The sequence below is a fragment of the Suillus clintonianus genome (genome assembly GCF_016758775.1).
Source record: "Suillus clintonianus strain FC179 chromosome Unknown DEU56scaffold_51, whole genome shotgun sequence".
NCBI lineage: Eukaryota > Fungi > Basidiomycota > Agaricomycetes > Boletales > Suillaceae > Suillus > Suillus clintonianus.
This window is the reverse complement of record NW_024539275.1, coordinates 76991-91861: the sequence shown is the minus strand read 5'-3', so window position 1 is coordinate 91861 and position 14871 is coordinate 76991. Positions and strand designations below refer to the sequence as shown.

Sequence of the window (14871 nt, the reverse complement as noted above, 5' to 3'; positions counted from 1 at the left end):
CGGGGTTACATAATAAGACTCGGAGTCGGCCAAAATAGTATCGTGTCAATTTTAGACACAAGATGGGTTCGAGAATAACACAGGACCACAGCGCTAATGAAGTAGTAATCAGCTTAGCCATCCCGTTCAGTGTTTCACACATTCCACTACCATCCCGCAGGCTTTCCACAATATTTTAGCGGATAATCCATTCGGTCTCACGCAACCTTTACACATTTTTATCTCCATCACTCCACACCTTGACCGTTTCGCTGCCTAGCTCATTGCATAGTCTGAAATCAACGCTTCACGACCCGGGCGCATGTTCACAGCTCAACCCCGGTCTCAAGATCCAATTTACAGCAGAGAAACTCAACCAATATTCTCATGAGTACTTTAAATGATATGGATCACCGCTACAAACAATTATCAACGCCTCAGGATTTATGTCAGTATTTACATATCTTATCTTATCCCCCCTCTCCCTCTGACCTTATTAACAGTCCCTCTACCGGCTGAAGGAACTTGGGAGAAGCTGTCCCAGGTTGCCGTCAAGTGTGCTGAATATGACTCCCCCGAACGCCAGCCTCATCCGAAATGTTTGGAAGGGACCAGGGTGGGCCTCCTTAACCACATTCACGGATTTTTAGACGATCGAGAGAAGAATCGACTCATTTGGCTGCATGGCACAGCAGGCGTTGGAAAGTCTGCCGTTGCGTTCACTGTAGCTGAGAGGATGAGAGGTCTCAGTGTCATTCCAGACCATGGGACTAACGAAAGGCGGCTCGCTGGAACGTTCTTTTTCTCCCGCAAGCACACCAAACGACGCACGACTGGTTATTTCTTTGCGACGCTTGCCTATCAGCTTGCTAGCAAATTTCCAAGCGTCCGTGAGGACATGAACAGAGCTATACACAAGGATCCCGCTCTTCTAGGCCCCGACAAGTCACTTCGCGAACAGATGAACGCGCTGTTTCTCCAACCTCTCTGGACACTTCGATCCAGACTGAGCGAGTCTTTGGTGTTTGTTATTGACGCCATTGATGAGTGCACATCCGAAACCGAGCTGGCTGATCTCATCGCCCTGCTTGGCCAAGCTCTTCGTGAACCTCGTCTCCCCGTGATCCACATTTTTCTTACGAGTCGCTTAGAAGCGCATATTCGTGAAGCAATTCAGAAATTAGAGGTGCAGCTGGTGGACGAGATACCAATGGACGTTTCTAGGGCTGGTGTTGCTGCCACCATCTCGTTAGACGGCACAAAGGTTGACAGTGACATTTGCATATTCTTGCAGCACTCCTTCACAGAGCTTGAAAATCGCCATCCCGGTTTCTCGCAGCCACCGATGGATCAACTTGCGCAGCTGGCGAGCCGAGCGGGCAGGCGTTTCATCGTGGCGTCTACGATGATGAAGTTCATCGATGATCAATATCATGATCCCCGCGATCGGCTTCAGCTCATGCTCGAGCTAACAAGTGAACTTCTACCGGGAACGGAAGTGTACAAATTGTACGACCGTATCCTTGCCACGTGTGCTGACCCCGCTCTGGCATACATGCACTTGTCCATTGTTGCTGCCCTTGCGGACCCTCTCCCTATGTCACAGATCTCAAAACTTCTTGGGCCTGGCCAGGGAAGGGATGTCGAGACGACATTGGTACAGCTACGATCCGTCATGGACATTCCTACTGACAGCAGTCTCCCCTTGAATATCTATCACTCGTCTGTTCGTGACTATGTTTCGGACCCTTCAAACTGCAGCCTTCCTCAAGTACAATACATTACACCGCCCCATTCCCTACTCGCACAGTCATCTTTGCGCTTGATGATGCAAGACATTCCAGAAAGCACGGCCCTCCTTGATGCTCTCTCAGCATTGAACCAGCAAAGTCAAGCTATGCAATCCCATGACCCCCAGAGCTTAAAACAGTCGTTAGCCTTTGCCGTCCAGCCGTTGGAGCCAATGCGAGTTCTTCAAAGCTTGTTATGGCTACGTGGAGATCGCGGATCGGATTCACAATTCTGGCTCGAAACCCTGGACGGACGTGCCTGGCTGCAAACCCAGCACGGAAAAGATTGGCTGCAGACCCAGGGCGGGCATGCCTGGCTGCAGACTCAGGACGGGTCGGGGTGGCTTCCAACTCAGGACGGGTTAGACTGGTTGCAGACCCAGGGTGGGAGACATTGGTTGCAGATCCAAGGCTGGCAAGACTGGCTTCCGACTCAGGACGGACGAGACTGGTTGCTGACCCAGGGCGGACGAGACTGGCTGCAGTCCCAGGACGGACGAAACTGGCTGCAGACACAGGACGGGCGAGACTGGCTGCAGGTACAGGGCGGACGAGATTGGTTGCAGACTCAGGGTGGGCGAGTATGGCTGCAGACCGAGAGTGGGAGAGACTGGCTGCAGATCCCCCGCGGGAGAGATTGGTTGCAGGCCCCGCCTGGGCGAGCGTGGATGCAAACTCAGGGGGGGCGAGAATGGATGCAGACCCAGGATGGCCAAAAGTGGCTGCAGGTCCGGAGCGGACAAGAGTGGCTTCAGACTCAGAGCGGGAGAGAGTGGCTGCAGACCGGTAGCGGGCAAGAGTGGATGCAGAGCTGGAGCGGGCGAGAGTGGCTTCAGTCTCAGCCTGGGCGAACGTGGCTGCAGTCCGAGGTAAGGCCAACGCAGCTGCACATTCAGGCCAGGCGAGCGTGGCTTCAGACTCAGTATGCGGAAGCTCGCTGGTTGAGCCAATTCAAAGATGTTCAGTGGCGAGGGGAACACGAGTGGCTAGAGTCTGAAGGTGGGCAAGAATGGCTGCAGACCGAGGATGGGAAATCCTGGCTGCAGACGTGTCATGATCAAGGACAGCAGTCAACTCCTTCGGCGTCTGTCTGGGTGGCAATGGAAGAATTCTTCAGTACGGTGGAAGCCATCCGTGAGTATACAACCATCCCAGAATTGCCACCGCCGGCTTTTCAAGTGATCGAGCAGTTCAAGAGCTTGCCCGATTTCTTGATGTTTCCAGCATTTCTGGCGTTAAGGCACCTCGAACATTCCGCCTCTGCGTTTCCTCAAGATCGTTCTCTACCAAACATGAAAATCGTTCATGCTATGGCGGCGTTTGCCGTGGTTGGAAGCGAAGCACGGGAAAGAACTCGGTCAGCTTCAGAGGCTTTGAAGTATGCATGTCAGAATTGGGCCTTCCATCTCTCGCGAGCTCCGAATCCATGGGACGACAGGCTCCACTATATATTCAATGCTTTCTGGAATAATCATCTCCTCTCCTGGCTGGAAGCGCAGTGGTGTTTGAAGGGGCTGCAACCTTGCCTCGTTGTTTTATCCGACGGACAGAAAATTGCAAAGGTGTGTTTCTAACAGTATTTGCGACTCAGCACCTGACTTGCGCCTGTAGGAACATCTCAAGGTTCCCAGGTGATCCCAGTTACGAGTCTGAAGCTGTCGGTTTTATGTTGATATTGAGTCTCTTTCTGCCACGTTTTTCAAGTCGTGTATATGTATTTTTCTCTCATTCAAGCATATTTAACGCTCCCAGGACACGGACGGGCACAAACATGTATTGTTTCATCGTCCCCGTTTCGATTGCACTGGCGGGAATGCAGCATTTTCTCCATAACTGCTACCAATATTCACCACACGCTCAACGGACCACTGTTTTGCTCTCCTGTACACCCTTAGTTCGTCTGTTTGTGTTCCGTGTCCACGCATAATGGCAATGCCCTCTGCACGCGAATGGAATAAGAAACAGGTTTGAAATTTTATATATGTTCTACAAGTGATCCGCTCGCCTGCGGACGACGGTCTCATCACCTGCAATTGCGGTAATCATGCGAGCATTAATATTGACATGATCGGGCGGCGCAGTTCCACCACCGAAAGTGAGAACGGAGACAGTAAGATTGCTGCAACCGTCCTCTATCTCTATAGAGGCACAATGCCAACAATGCCGTGGAAGGAGCAGCAGGACGCCATGACGAAGGAAGTTGAACTGGGAGGGATCACAACGCACCAGGGCATGAAAGGGGCACAATTGGAGCGCCAAGCCTGACTGGGGTACACGCGTGAGTCAGAGTGGAAAATCTCGAGTGGAGCGTGCACATGGAGGTGACGCGAATTGGTTCCGCGGGATCAAACGCCTGGTCCTTACATATGGTAGATGTGGAATTTGTGATGATTTGTCTACATATGGAGTGATGATTTGATCAAATATTGACAGTAGTATGAGGTAGTACATCGAAGTCTGCCTATAGGTAGACCTGTAGGTTACACACAAAATTAGTATGTACATAGTAGTCGTGTCGAGCTTGCAACAGCGGTTAATTGTGACCGGGCCGTTAGGTGCACTAGTACTGTCGAGTCGGCGTCTGTTTTGATTATGCCAGTGGCTCGTGCGCGGGAGTTCACTGACAAGTACCCGGGTACATAGAGTAATACCAGTAATACAGTATGCCCCGTCCGGGATACATACTTGCCGTACATTCCAAAGATTACTCAGCTCCAGATGTAGATGGAATAAAAATAACTCCTATCCTCCTTTCAGTCCTTGACTATACGTCCCTTCAATCCTTGACTATACGTCCCTTCAGTCTTATAGATCAACTCTACAGTCCCTTTTTTACTCCAGCCCCGTATACGCTATCCGAGTATACCCCACTTGTCCTAGGCCTTTCTAACCTTCCATCAAATTTTGTTTTCTCCTTTTTGTTTTGATTGTTGAACCTCCTGCCCATAGCTGCCCGGTAGGTGACCTAGGACCACTACGACCGCGTTCGCCGCTACCTTACCCCGTCATCCTCACGGGAGAGGCGTTTGAAACATTCATACACATACTCAACCTCATTTTTTCGTTCTTATCCTTGTTATTCATCAGGATCCGTGCAGCTGCACCTTTCGAGACGTTTGAAGACGGGCGCTACGCACATTAATTTTGCGTCTGCCACTGCCAGTGGCAACATTTCCAGCCTAGTCACGTGCATTTTTTACTTCGGTCACTTTCGTACATTGATGAGTCAGCATTTTATTTCTTATCCCCATCCGGGGCCCATCTCCTGCTCTCTAACATCATTAATAGTTCCATCTGAAGAAACGTTGGAGAAGCTGTCCCAGGTCGCTGTCAAAGGTGCTGAATATGACTCCCCCGAACGCCAGCCACATCCGAAATGTTTGGAAGGGACCAGGGTAAACCTTCTCAACAACATCCACCGATTATTAGACAACCGGGAGAAGAACCGACTTATTTGGTTGCATGGCATGGCAGGCATTGGAAAGTCTGCCGTCGCGTTCACCGTGGCTGAGAGGATGAGAGCTCTCAGTTTCATTTCAGACCACGCAACTAACGAGAGGCGGCTCGCTGGATCGTTTTTTTTTCTCGCGCAAGCACACCACACGGTGCACGACTGGTTATTTTTTTGCGACGCTTGCCTATCAGCTTGCTATCAATTTTCCAAGCGTCCGGGAGGACGTGAACAGATCTATACACAAGGATCCCGCTCTTCTAGGCCCCGACAAGTCACTTCGCGAACAGATGAATGCGCTGTTTCTGCAACCTCTCCGGAGACTTCGTTTCAGACTAAAGGAGTCCTTGGTATTTGTTATTGACGCCATTGATGAATGCACGTCCGAAACCGAGCTTGCTGATCTCATCTCCCTGCTTGGTCAAGCCCTTCGTGAACCTAATCTCCCCGTAATCCACATTCTACTCACAAGTCGCTTGGAAGCACATATCCGTGAAGCCATCCAGAAATTAGAGGTGCGGCTTGCGGACGAGATACCGGGGGCCACCATCATCTCGTTAGACGGAACAGATGTCGACCAAGACATCTATACTTTCTTGGATTATTCCTTCAGACAGTTGCAACTTCGCTATCTAGATTTCCCTCCACCAACAAGGGATCAACTTGCGCGGCTTGTTAGCCGAACCGGCAGACGTTTCATCGTGGCATCTACGATGATCAAGTTTATCGTCTGCGATGGATACAAAGACCCCCGTGATCGCTTTCAGCTCATCCTCGAGTTAAAATGCGACTTTCTACCAGGAACGGAGGTGTACGAGTTATACGACCTTATCCTTTCCACATGTGCCAACCCCAAGCGGGCATATCAGCAATTGTCCATTGTTGCTACCCTTAAAGACCCTCTATCCATCCCACAACTCTCGAAACTTCTCGGGCCTGGTCAGGGCAGTGATGTTGAGGAAGTACTAGTGCAGTTACGGCCAATCATGGAAATTCCTATCGACAACCACCTTCCTGTGAATATTTGTCATTCGTCCGTTCGTGACTACGCTTCGGACCCCTCAAACTGCAGCCTTCCTGAAGTACAAGATATCATTCCACCCCACGCCCTACTCGCACAGTCATCTTTGCGCTTGATGATGCAAGACATTCCAGAAAGCACGACCCTCCTTAATGCCCTCTCAGCATTGAGCCAGCAAAGTCAAGCTATGCAACCCCATGACCCCCAGAGCTTAAAACAATCGTTAGCCTTTGTTGTCCAGCCACCGGAGCCAATGCAAGTTCTTCAAAGCTTGCTATGGCTCCGGGGAGATCGCAGTTCGGATTCACAGTTCTGGCTCGAAACCCTGGACGGACGTGCCTGGCTGCAAACCCAGCACGGAAAAGATTGGCTGCAGACCCAGTCCGGGTCTGCCTGGCTACAGGCTCAGGACGGGTCGGGATGGCTGCAGACCCAAGACGGGTTAGAGTGGCTCCCGACCCAGAGCGGAAGACACTGGCTCCGCAACCAGGGCGGGCGATACTGGCTTCTGACACAAAACGGGTTAGACTGGCTGCAGACCCTGGATGGGCAAGACTGGCTACAGGCCCAGGGCGGACGAGACTGGCTGCAGACCCAGGGTGGAGGAGACTGGTTGCAGACCCGGGGTGGAGAAGACTGGTTGCAGACCCAGGGAGGGCGAGTGTGGCTGCTCCTACAGGGTGGGCGAGAGTGGCTGAAGACCCACCCCGGGCAAGAGTGGCTACAGGCCCGGCCTGGGCAAGTGTGGTTGCATACCCCGGGGGGACGAGAGTGGATAAAGTCCGAGGACGGGCAAATATGGTTACAGTCATACGGCGGAAAAGAGTGGTTGCAATCCCAGGGTGGGCGAGAATGGCTACATACGTCGAGTGGTCAGGAGTGGCTACAGTCCCACCTTGGGCGAACGTGGCTGCGGTCTGAACCCGGGAAAATGTGGCTGCAGACGCAAGCTAGGCCAACACAACTGCAAAATCAAGCTAGGCGAACATGGCTGCAGGACCACATGGCAGAAGCCGCGAGGTTGTTTCTGATCGAGGAAGCCTCGAGGTTGAACCAGCTCAGCGATGTCCGGTGGCAGCGCGCGCCAAACTGGCTTCAGTCCCAGAGTGGGCGAGAATGGCTACAGAGCGAAGACGGGCGTGCCTGGCTGCAGACCCAGGATGGTCGAGACTGGCAGTCGACTCCCGAAGCGTCTGTGTGGGCAACAATGGAAGAATTCTCGAGCACATTCAGAGCCATCAGAGAGTACACAATCATTCCAGAATTTCACACGCTGCCTGCTTTTCAAGCAATCCAGCTGTTCAGGAGCTTGCCCGATTTCTTGATGTTTCCGGCGTTTCTGGCATCAAGGACCCAAGATCACTCCGCCTCCGCTTCCACTTCTGTTTCCGCCTCTGCATTACCACAAGGTCGTCTTCCGCCAGACACGGAGATCTTACGTGCTATGAAAGCCTTCATGGCATTCGCACAAGACGCACGGGAACGGAGTCAACCAACATCTGGCGCTCTCAACTATTCATGTCAAAACTGGGCCTTCCATCTCTCGCATGCTCCAAGCCCATGGGATGACAGCCTCAACCACACATTTAAACGCTTTTGGAATCATCACCTCCTCGCCTGGCTCGAAAGGCAGTGGTATTTTGAGGGTCTGCAGTCTTGCCTCGTTGTTTTATCCGAGGGACAGAGACTTGCGCAGGTGTGTTTGTTTGCGATTTTCGCGAGTCGGCGCCTGACATGCCCATATAGGCACATCTCCGAGCTCCATAGTCGTCTCCGTCGCGAGCCTGAAGCTGCCGCTTATGTGCTGCTTATCGACATCGACCCCCTTCTTCAATGTTGTTTGAGTGTTTCTAGCGCCCGTGTGCTCAGCAACGTGCACATTGAAGGGAAGAGAGCCTATGATTTCAGTCGGAAGCGCAGTGCAAATATACCCATACCCCATCCGTTACATGTTGCACCCACCCGCCGCCTTCAACCACACTAGCTCCCACCGCTTCTCCCTGTCTCTCGCCGCATCTCCCATCGCATTTCGCCACCACTCTTCACAATCTCCCACGCCTACTCGTCTGCCCATCCGCTCCCATACCTAGCTGACCTCCCCCGCCCCCTTTCACCATACAGCCTCTGACTCTATCACTGATCCTCACCCATTCACGTAATCACATTCACATTCACACTTGCTATGCTTCCTATTCATCATCTCATTGCACTCATACGGATATCTTATAAAATGTATCTTATTGTCTGTATCATAGACAGGGTTTATGGATGCAAGCATGTCTCCCCATCTTGTATTATGTAAGCAACAAATGCTACTTATCCGTGTACTCTGGGGTCGTGAATGAAGCTGTTGGTGGCTGTGCCATCCATGTCCTTTTGCCAAATGCAATGATAGCAGACCAGAATCGTGAATTTCACTACTTCTTTAAATTCGCAGCGTTATCTTTCTTTGTGCTCCTAGTATTTCTTGTCGTCAATGTCTTCAAGAAGGTGCGACAAACCCCGAAATTGCGCTCGGTCGCCATTCTCGTGTTAGGCGATGTGGGACGCAGCCCGCGAATGATGTATCATGCAGAGAGCTTTGCTAAAACGGAGTTTAGCACCTATCTCATTGGATACAAAGGTGAGAACTGCTGGTATTGAATCTGTTCAGACTGACGTTCGACACGTCAGGCGCCAAGCCGATACCTTCGCTAACCTCCCTCCCACATATCAGGTTGTCCTACCTCTCAGAACCGCCACCGTTTGTTGCACGGATCCCCTTCGTTCTAGCGGCTCCGATCAAAATTTTGTACCAGATAGCCACCATTCTATACACGCTAGTCTTTGGCATACCCCGTCCGCCCGAGTTTATCATGGTGCAGGTATGGATATAACATAGCTGCAACGTTCAGCACTCGAATGTTTTTTTGCAGAATCCCCCAAGTATTCCCACTCTTGCCCTAGTGTGGTTTGTCGGAGGGATAATGGGAAGTAAAGTAATCATCGATTGGCATAACCTCGGCTATAGCATACTCGCATTGAAATTGGGACAGACGCATCCGCTCGTCAAAATTGCGAAACGGTATGCTCATCGTTATTTGTGCCAAGCGTTCTTTACCATCCTCTTTTAGATTTGAGATGATATTCGGCAGTTCTGCGTACGCTCACCTTTTCGTCACAAACGCTATGCGAGACCATCTGGTGCAGGAATGGGGCTTAATGTTTGTCTGATCGTCTACATCATTGACTTACTATTGATTACTGGTTTCAGAGGACACAAGGCAGTCTTGCATGATCGTCCACCTAGCCACTTTCACAAGTGTCCACCTCCAGAAGTCCATGAGGTACGACAATGACTTTTCTGTATCTAATAGTATCTAACACCTTTGATGTAGCTCTTCCTGCGGTTAGGACGCTCGATATCGCCATCACTTGCAGCATTTCTCCCCAGTGCTTCACCGCCTTACTCAACCCAATTCACTGAAGTACACGGACTTCCACTGTATGTGGCTTCTCGCGCATCTGCTCTTAACTCCCTGAGTATGCCCAGTCTTCGAAAAGATCGCCCAGCACTGTTAGTGAGTAGTACGTCATGGACACCAGATGAAGACTTTGGCATTCTCTTGGAGGCATTGAAAATCTATGAGGCTCGTGCTTGCAAAGTGAATGTCACAGATAATGAAAATTTACTATCAAAACGCGATCCAAAGGACCGACAAGCCTTGCCTCGCATATGGATGGTCATCACGGGCAAAGGGCCGCTCAAAGAACGATACATGGCAGAAGTGGAGCTCTTGCAAAAAAACTGGCACTATGTCAGGTGCACGAGTTTATGGCTTGAAGCCGAAGACTATCCCCTGTTGCTGGGTAAGCTGTTTGTACACGGTCGCAAGTTCGTTAACTAATATTATCTAGGCTCTGCTGACTTGGGTGTCTCCTTACACTCAAGTTCATCCGCGCTCGACTTACCAATGAAAATCGTTGATATGTTTGGATGCGGACTCCCCGTTTGTGCCCTCGATTTTGCATGGTGAGAACCTGCGTGCATAAACCTTTGTCATATTGATAGCCGCAATCATAGCCTTCCAGAACTGGTCAAAGACGGTGTTAATGGCCTGGTTTTCAAAAATGCGTCTCAGCTTGCAGAGCATCTGGAGGTAGGATCCATCCTCCCCAAGACATCAATGGAGACTGACTACGTACCATAGACACTGCTCACTTCTTTTCCTTCGTCACCTGCACTTGATACTTTACGGACATCTTTGCAACGTGCATCCCATGCACCACTCAATGTCGAGCATCGTGTCCATAATCACGAACACCAAGAAGGTGCTGGCTGGGAGTGGGGTTCTTGGTCAGAGAACTGGAACTGCGTTGTGAAACCCCTAGTACTGAGAGATGCAGAACGATCTGGTTGAACTGTGGGCCTACTTTCGGAGTGACCGATGACGGGGTTTTGCATGGGATTTTGATTATATCTGCCATTTACCTGCATTCTGTGCAATACCAGTCTTATGCTATGATCGCATGCTTGTTCCGTGCCACCCGTGCCTTGGCCCACAGCACTTTTCTTGACTTGTCAGCCATAAGTTGTTCATCGGCATTCGACAGGTTGCCGAAAACTCAAGAACTTGAAGCTCGTCGACGTCGGAGTCCGGACCAAGTCTTTCCCACTTGGCAAGACTTGGAAGTCGCTGGACTCGTATTGTGTGCGAAACGGTCTAAATTTGATCATCCTCAATCCCGTCGTAAAGATGGATTTACCACTGATTCGTGCCCTGCCCCGTGTCAATGATTCTACGAACGTGCATCCATGGCACATATTAGCGCCTCACTGTATACCAGGGGCCAACCTCTTTTTTCACGGCGATATCTACCCTGATGTCACCATCGAAAGAGGGTAGCTCGAACGATCATGATATCGAAACAAGAGCCAAGCACGAAGGTCTGTCGTTAAACAAGACCCGGACCAGACGAGGTTCGTAGACTTGCGTTATAATTTGATTCCAACTAGAGTTTCAAATAGGTCGTCGAAAGGTCTTCTGCGTCGAGTTGTTCATAATCCCAGTTATAGCTTGTGCCGTTTTGGTCGTGCTTGCCTTGGCTCTTGGTTTGGGGCTCGGATTGGGGTTGAAAAAGACGTCAAGCTCGAGCTATGTCACGACAAACTCTTCGTTTCTCCTCGATCCGAATTTTGTTGTTACGAGTACACCGACAACCAGATACTACGAATTCGTCATATCTGAAGCAGTCGGTTCACCTGATGGTATCCAGAGATCTATGTTGGTTGTGAACAGTACGCAACGTTGCCCCATGCTCATGATGTTGGACCCACTGACTTCTGAATTCTAGACCAATTCCCTGGTCCTCTTGTTGAGGTGAATAGCGGTGATGAGCTTGTGGTTAACGTTTTCAATCAATTGCCCAACGGCACCACTATTCACTGGCATGGTCAACTTCAAAACGGGACCAACTACATGGACGGCACCAACGGTATCACACAGTGCCCTATCCCTCCGGGCATGAATTTCAGTAAGTTTGTTTCTTGCGACCATGATCTATGTGTCTAATGAATTCAGCCTATCGTTTTACCATTAATCCGAACCAGTATGGGACGTTCTGGTATCATGCTCATGCATCTACACAGTAAACGTCTGCAGCACATGGTACTTTCTTCTTGAGACTAATGCGAACAAAACAAGGTACACAGATGGTATTTACGGACCGCTTGTAATTCACTCTCCCAGTGAGCCTATTTACGGCCAGTATGACCGCGAGGTTCTCGTCATACTTTCGGGTTCGTATCAATGTTCTATTTTTGTCTGTGTTCTCAGGGGTTAACTCTCTTCTTTAGATTGGTATCATGTGATGTCTTCCGGATTGCTCACTCAGTACTTGAGCGCTGCTGGTATTGATGGTTCAAACTACGGCGGGGCTAATCCTGGAGCTGAGCCTCCTCCGGACAGCGGCCTCATCAACGGGAAGATGACCAATTCCTCGTTGGATCTTCAACCAAATTTGCGCTACCGACTTCGTCTCATCAACATGGGCACGATGACGGAGTTCATGTTTAGCGTAGACTCGCACGTGCTCAGCGTGGTTGAAGCAGATGGGACCTCCCTTGCACCTGTGAATGTGCACCGTGTCCCCATACACGTCGCACAACGCTACTCGGTTATCTTGACCACAAATCAGACAGCAGGATCATACAACGTACGCGCCGAGATGCAGAGCACTTGCTACAAACTCAGTAATCCCAACCTCAACACGATGGTGATGGCTACGATGACATATGGTGCCTCGCCAACGACACCGAACACCCAAGACTGGTCAGACGCATTCCCCGCTCTTTGTCTCGACCTCAACAGCACGATGCTCGTACCCCAAATTGCCATGAACCCACCCAACAGCACGGAGACCGTTGTAGTCTTCGCGTCTTTTCAGCAAACAATTCAATCTGGCGGAACGCAAACGTTGGCATTCATGAACGATACGAGTTGGCTGGGGGATAGCACAAATCCTACTCTGCTACAGATGTCAAAGGCCGGGATTCAGACCGCCTTCGACTCAAACCAATTTGTCATCGTCAACGATAATATCACTGTCGTTGACTTAATCCTGAATAACTACGATGATTCTAGCCACCCGTACGTGCCACCGTTTGATTACCAGTCCTAATATCTTTTGAACGCCCTATGTAGATTCCATCTTCATGGACACGTATTTTGGATTATTGGTGAAGGTAGTGGCAGTTACGTGCCCGGGGTGTCGCAGTTCAATACGATCAACCCCCCGAGACGCGACACCTTGACTCTTCCCGGCTACAGCTGGGTCGCCATCCGCTTCATCACCGACAATCCAGGGCTCTGGGCGTTCCACTGTCATATTGGCTGGCACATGGCTGCAGGGATGCTGATGCAGTTTGCAAGTCTACCGAGCCAAATCCAGCAGCTGCAAATACCATCTTACCTGAGTAACCAATGTGGACAGCAGAGCGGGGGGCTGGTGGCTACCTAGTTGTGCAGAGTCTTTGGGCGTGCTCATACCGTCTCGGATGTCATGCGCACTAAACAATTATTGTGTAGAGAATTATGATGCACCTCGAACGGTTGAACGTAAAGTGAAGGTGACGGTTGAGCGCACCTCAGGCTAGAGAGAGAGAGGACTCGTGATACAGCGACTCAAAATGCAGATGAACCAACAGCAGCCCTCAAGCCTACAATTCCAACACCTCCTTGACACTCTTCCACTGGTGCCCAGGCCAGGCCGCATTACCGCTATTAGCGTTTTCCGGGAAGTCCTTGTCGGCGTAGTTGTCCCATCCGGAGCTGCCCAGACCCTTCTCAAACAAGCCTTGTAAAAGTGTCTGCTTGACGTATCCTTCGGGAAGGGAGGTGACATGCTCTACTGGAATATTCTTGGATGCATACAGGGCGCCAACTTTGTTGAAGGAGGTGCGTTCTCCCTCGATGCGGAACGTCGCATCATGGAGTTTAGCCGGCGGGAGGGAGGTAAGAACGTGAGCGGTAAAACCTAGATCGTGTGATATGTCACTATGATCCATTGAAAAAGTTCAATCACAATACCCGCAACGTCGTCCAAGGCAGTGGTAGAAAAAGATGCTTCGCCCTTGCCCAGAACCAAGAACTTTCCTGTGTCAACTCCAGTAAACTGTGGAATGAACTCGATGAACATCCCGGTCTATGTTAAAAGGTGTTAATAGCTCTGCAGGATATGCAGGGTAACGGGCATTTACGTAGAAGCGCAATGAAGGAATGCTCAATGACTTCAGGTAGTCTACGATACCGCGAGCGTTCAACAACTTGCAACCAAACCAGGCACAAAACAAAAAAGTCTCACCAGCGAACTGTGATTTGATCACGAGGTGACCACCCTTCCCTCCCTCCGTGGGTAAGCCGAATTCAGAGGGAACGAAAAGTTTAACGCCAGCCTCCTTGGCAGCATCGGCGATGGTAGACTGGGAAGGCAATGCGCCGTATGCCAATGCAGAAATCAGGACCTCCACTTTATGCTCGCGGAGAATGGAGGCAACTGCTTTGACATCAGCATAGTCAGCCGTGGCAATCTTAGCGCCCTCTAGGAGTGGGCTCGATGTCGATGTACTCGACGGTCGAGCGAGAGCGACTACTGACGCGCCTCGCTCGAGCAAAGCCTATCAAACAGCCAGATAAACTGGGGAAGTACGAATCGATATTTATTGAATCCTACCTTGACGATGCGGCCACCGATTGTGGGGCCTGCACCTGCAACTGCGAAGGAAGTGTAGAGAGACATGGATGGAGATAGGCACTACACACCTCAGGCAACGTTCATCAAGGATGGGAAAGTTGTTTTATTTTTGCGCTCTTTGATTGATGCAGTCCATCAACGTTTGATGTGAAGGCTGTACCATGTCCAAATAATTAGCACCGTATAATGGTGACGTAATATATTCACTCTTCTTGGAGCACAACCACGGTCACCTATACTGACTGCAGAACTCAGCTACAAGTGTAAGTTGCACTTGTTCACTATTATTACAAAACCTCTCACACAGGTATAACCAGTTGGTCACGGTAATATGGCTTTCTTCTCTAAATCTGAACGTGATGTCGTGTTCGACTTTGAAACCCCTAAGTCTCCAGAAA

The 14871-nt window shown here is 50.5% G+C and overlaps 5 protein-coding genes across 5 annotated transcripts; 4 read left to right on the top strand and 1 right to left on the bottom strand.

Moving 5' to 3' along the window:
- Window positions 1-88: 88 nt before the first annotated feature.
- On the top strand, window positions 89-3747 carry DEU56DRAFT_981691 (uncharacterized protein). The gene is made up of 3 exons (XM_041359855.1): window positions 89-427; window positions 483-3331; window positions 3381-3747. Exons 1-3 carry the CDS (start codon window positions 367-369, stop codon window positions 3402-3404), a joined length of 2934 nt encoding a protein of 977 aa, XP_041206911.1. The 5' UTR covers window positions 89-366; the 3' UTR covers window positions 3405-3747.
- A 614-nt stretch (window positions 3748-4361) lies between these two features.
- On the top strand, window positions 4362-6411 carry DEU56DRAFT_757336 (uncharacterized protein; the record flags this gene model as incomplete). Its single annotated transcript, XM_041350119.1, has 5 exons — window positions 4362-4404; window positions 4857-4994; window positions 5058-5385; window positions 5435-6302; window positions 6367-6411. 5 exons carry the CDS (start codon window positions 4362-4364, stop codon window positions 6409-6411), a joined length of 1422 nt encoding a protein of 473 aa, XP_041206910.1.
- A 2193-nt stretch (window positions 6412-8604) lies between these two features.
- Window positions 8605-10809, top strand: DEU56DRAFT_812266 (glycosyltransferase family 33 protein). Its single transcript, XM_041353601.1, has 9 exons — window positions 8605-8864; window positions 8915-9105; window positions 9157-9305; window positions 9355-9444; window positions 9495-9567; window positions 9619-10090; window positions 10139-10253; window positions 10305-10380; window positions 10432-10809. Exons 1-9 carry the CDS (start codon window positions 8630-8632, stop codon window positions 10639-10641), a joined length of 1611 nt encoding a protein of 536 aa, XP_041206909.1. The 5' UTR covers window positions 8605-8629; the 3' UTR covers window positions 10642-10809.
- An 87-nt stretch (window positions 10810-10896) lies between these two features.
- On the top strand, window positions 10897-13340 carry DEU56DRAFT_442318 (multi-copper oxidase laccase-like protein). The gene is made up of 7 exons (XM_041346243.1): window positions 10897-11201; window positions 11250-11519; window positions 11576-11755; window positions 11803-11869; window positions 11926-12020; window positions 12078-12870; window positions 12925-13340. The coding sequence occupies exons 1-7, from the start codon at window positions 11105-11107 to the stop codon at window positions 13238-13240; spliced, it is 1818 nt and encodes a 605-aa protein (XP_041206908.1). The 5' UTR covers window positions 10897-11104; the 3' UTR covers window positions 13241-13340.
- A 99-nt stretch (window positions 13341-13439) lies between these two features.
- DEU56DRAFT_757334 (uncharacterized protein) lies at window positions 13440-14518 on the bottom strand (the record flags this gene model as incomplete). Its single annotated transcript, XM_041350118.1, has 4 exons — window positions 13440-13756; window positions 13810-13924; window positions 13980-14396; window positions 14453-14518. 4 exons carry the CDS (start codon window positions 14516-14518, stop codon window positions 13440-13442), a joined length of 915 nt encoding a protein of 304 aa, XP_041206907.1.
- Window positions 14519-14871: the final 353 nt, after the last annotated feature.

Coding starts and splice junctions, on each gene's coding strand:
- DEU56DRAFT_981691 (XM_041359855.1), top strand. CDS start 367: ATGAGTACTTTAAATGATATGGATCACCGCTACAAACAATTATCAACG. Junction 428..482: donor ATCAACGCCTCAGGATTTAT/GTCAGTATTTAC, acceptor CCTTATTAACAG/TCCCTCTACCGGCTGAAGGA. Junction 3,332..3,380: donor ACGGACAGAAAATTGCAAAG/GTGTGTTTCTAA, acceptor TTGCGCCTGTAG/GAACATCTCAAGGTTCCCAG.
- DEU56DRAFT_812266 (XM_041353601.1), top strand. CDS start 8,630: ATGATAGCAGACCAGAATCGTGAATTTCACTACTTCTTTAAATTCGCA. Junction 9,106..9,156: donor CCGAGTTTATCATGGTGCAG/GTATGGATATAA, acceptor GTTTTTTTGCAG/AATCCCCCAAGTATTCCCAC. Junction 9,568..9,618: donor CACCTCCAGAAGTCCATGAG/GTACGACAATGA, acceptor CCTTTGATGTAG/CTCTTCCTGCGGTTAGGACG.
- DEU56DRAFT_442318 (XM_041346243.1), top strand. CDS start 11,105: ATGTCACCATCGAAAGAGGGTAGCTCGAACGATCATGATATCGAAACA. Junction 11,756..11,802: donor CCCTCCGGGCATGAATTTCA/GTAAGTTTGTTT, acceptor TAATGAATTCAG/CCTATCGTTTTACCATTAAT. Junction 12,021..12,077: donor GGTTCTCGTCATACTTTCGG/GTTCGTATCAAT, acceptor TCTCTTCTTTAG/ATTGGTATCATGTGATGTCT.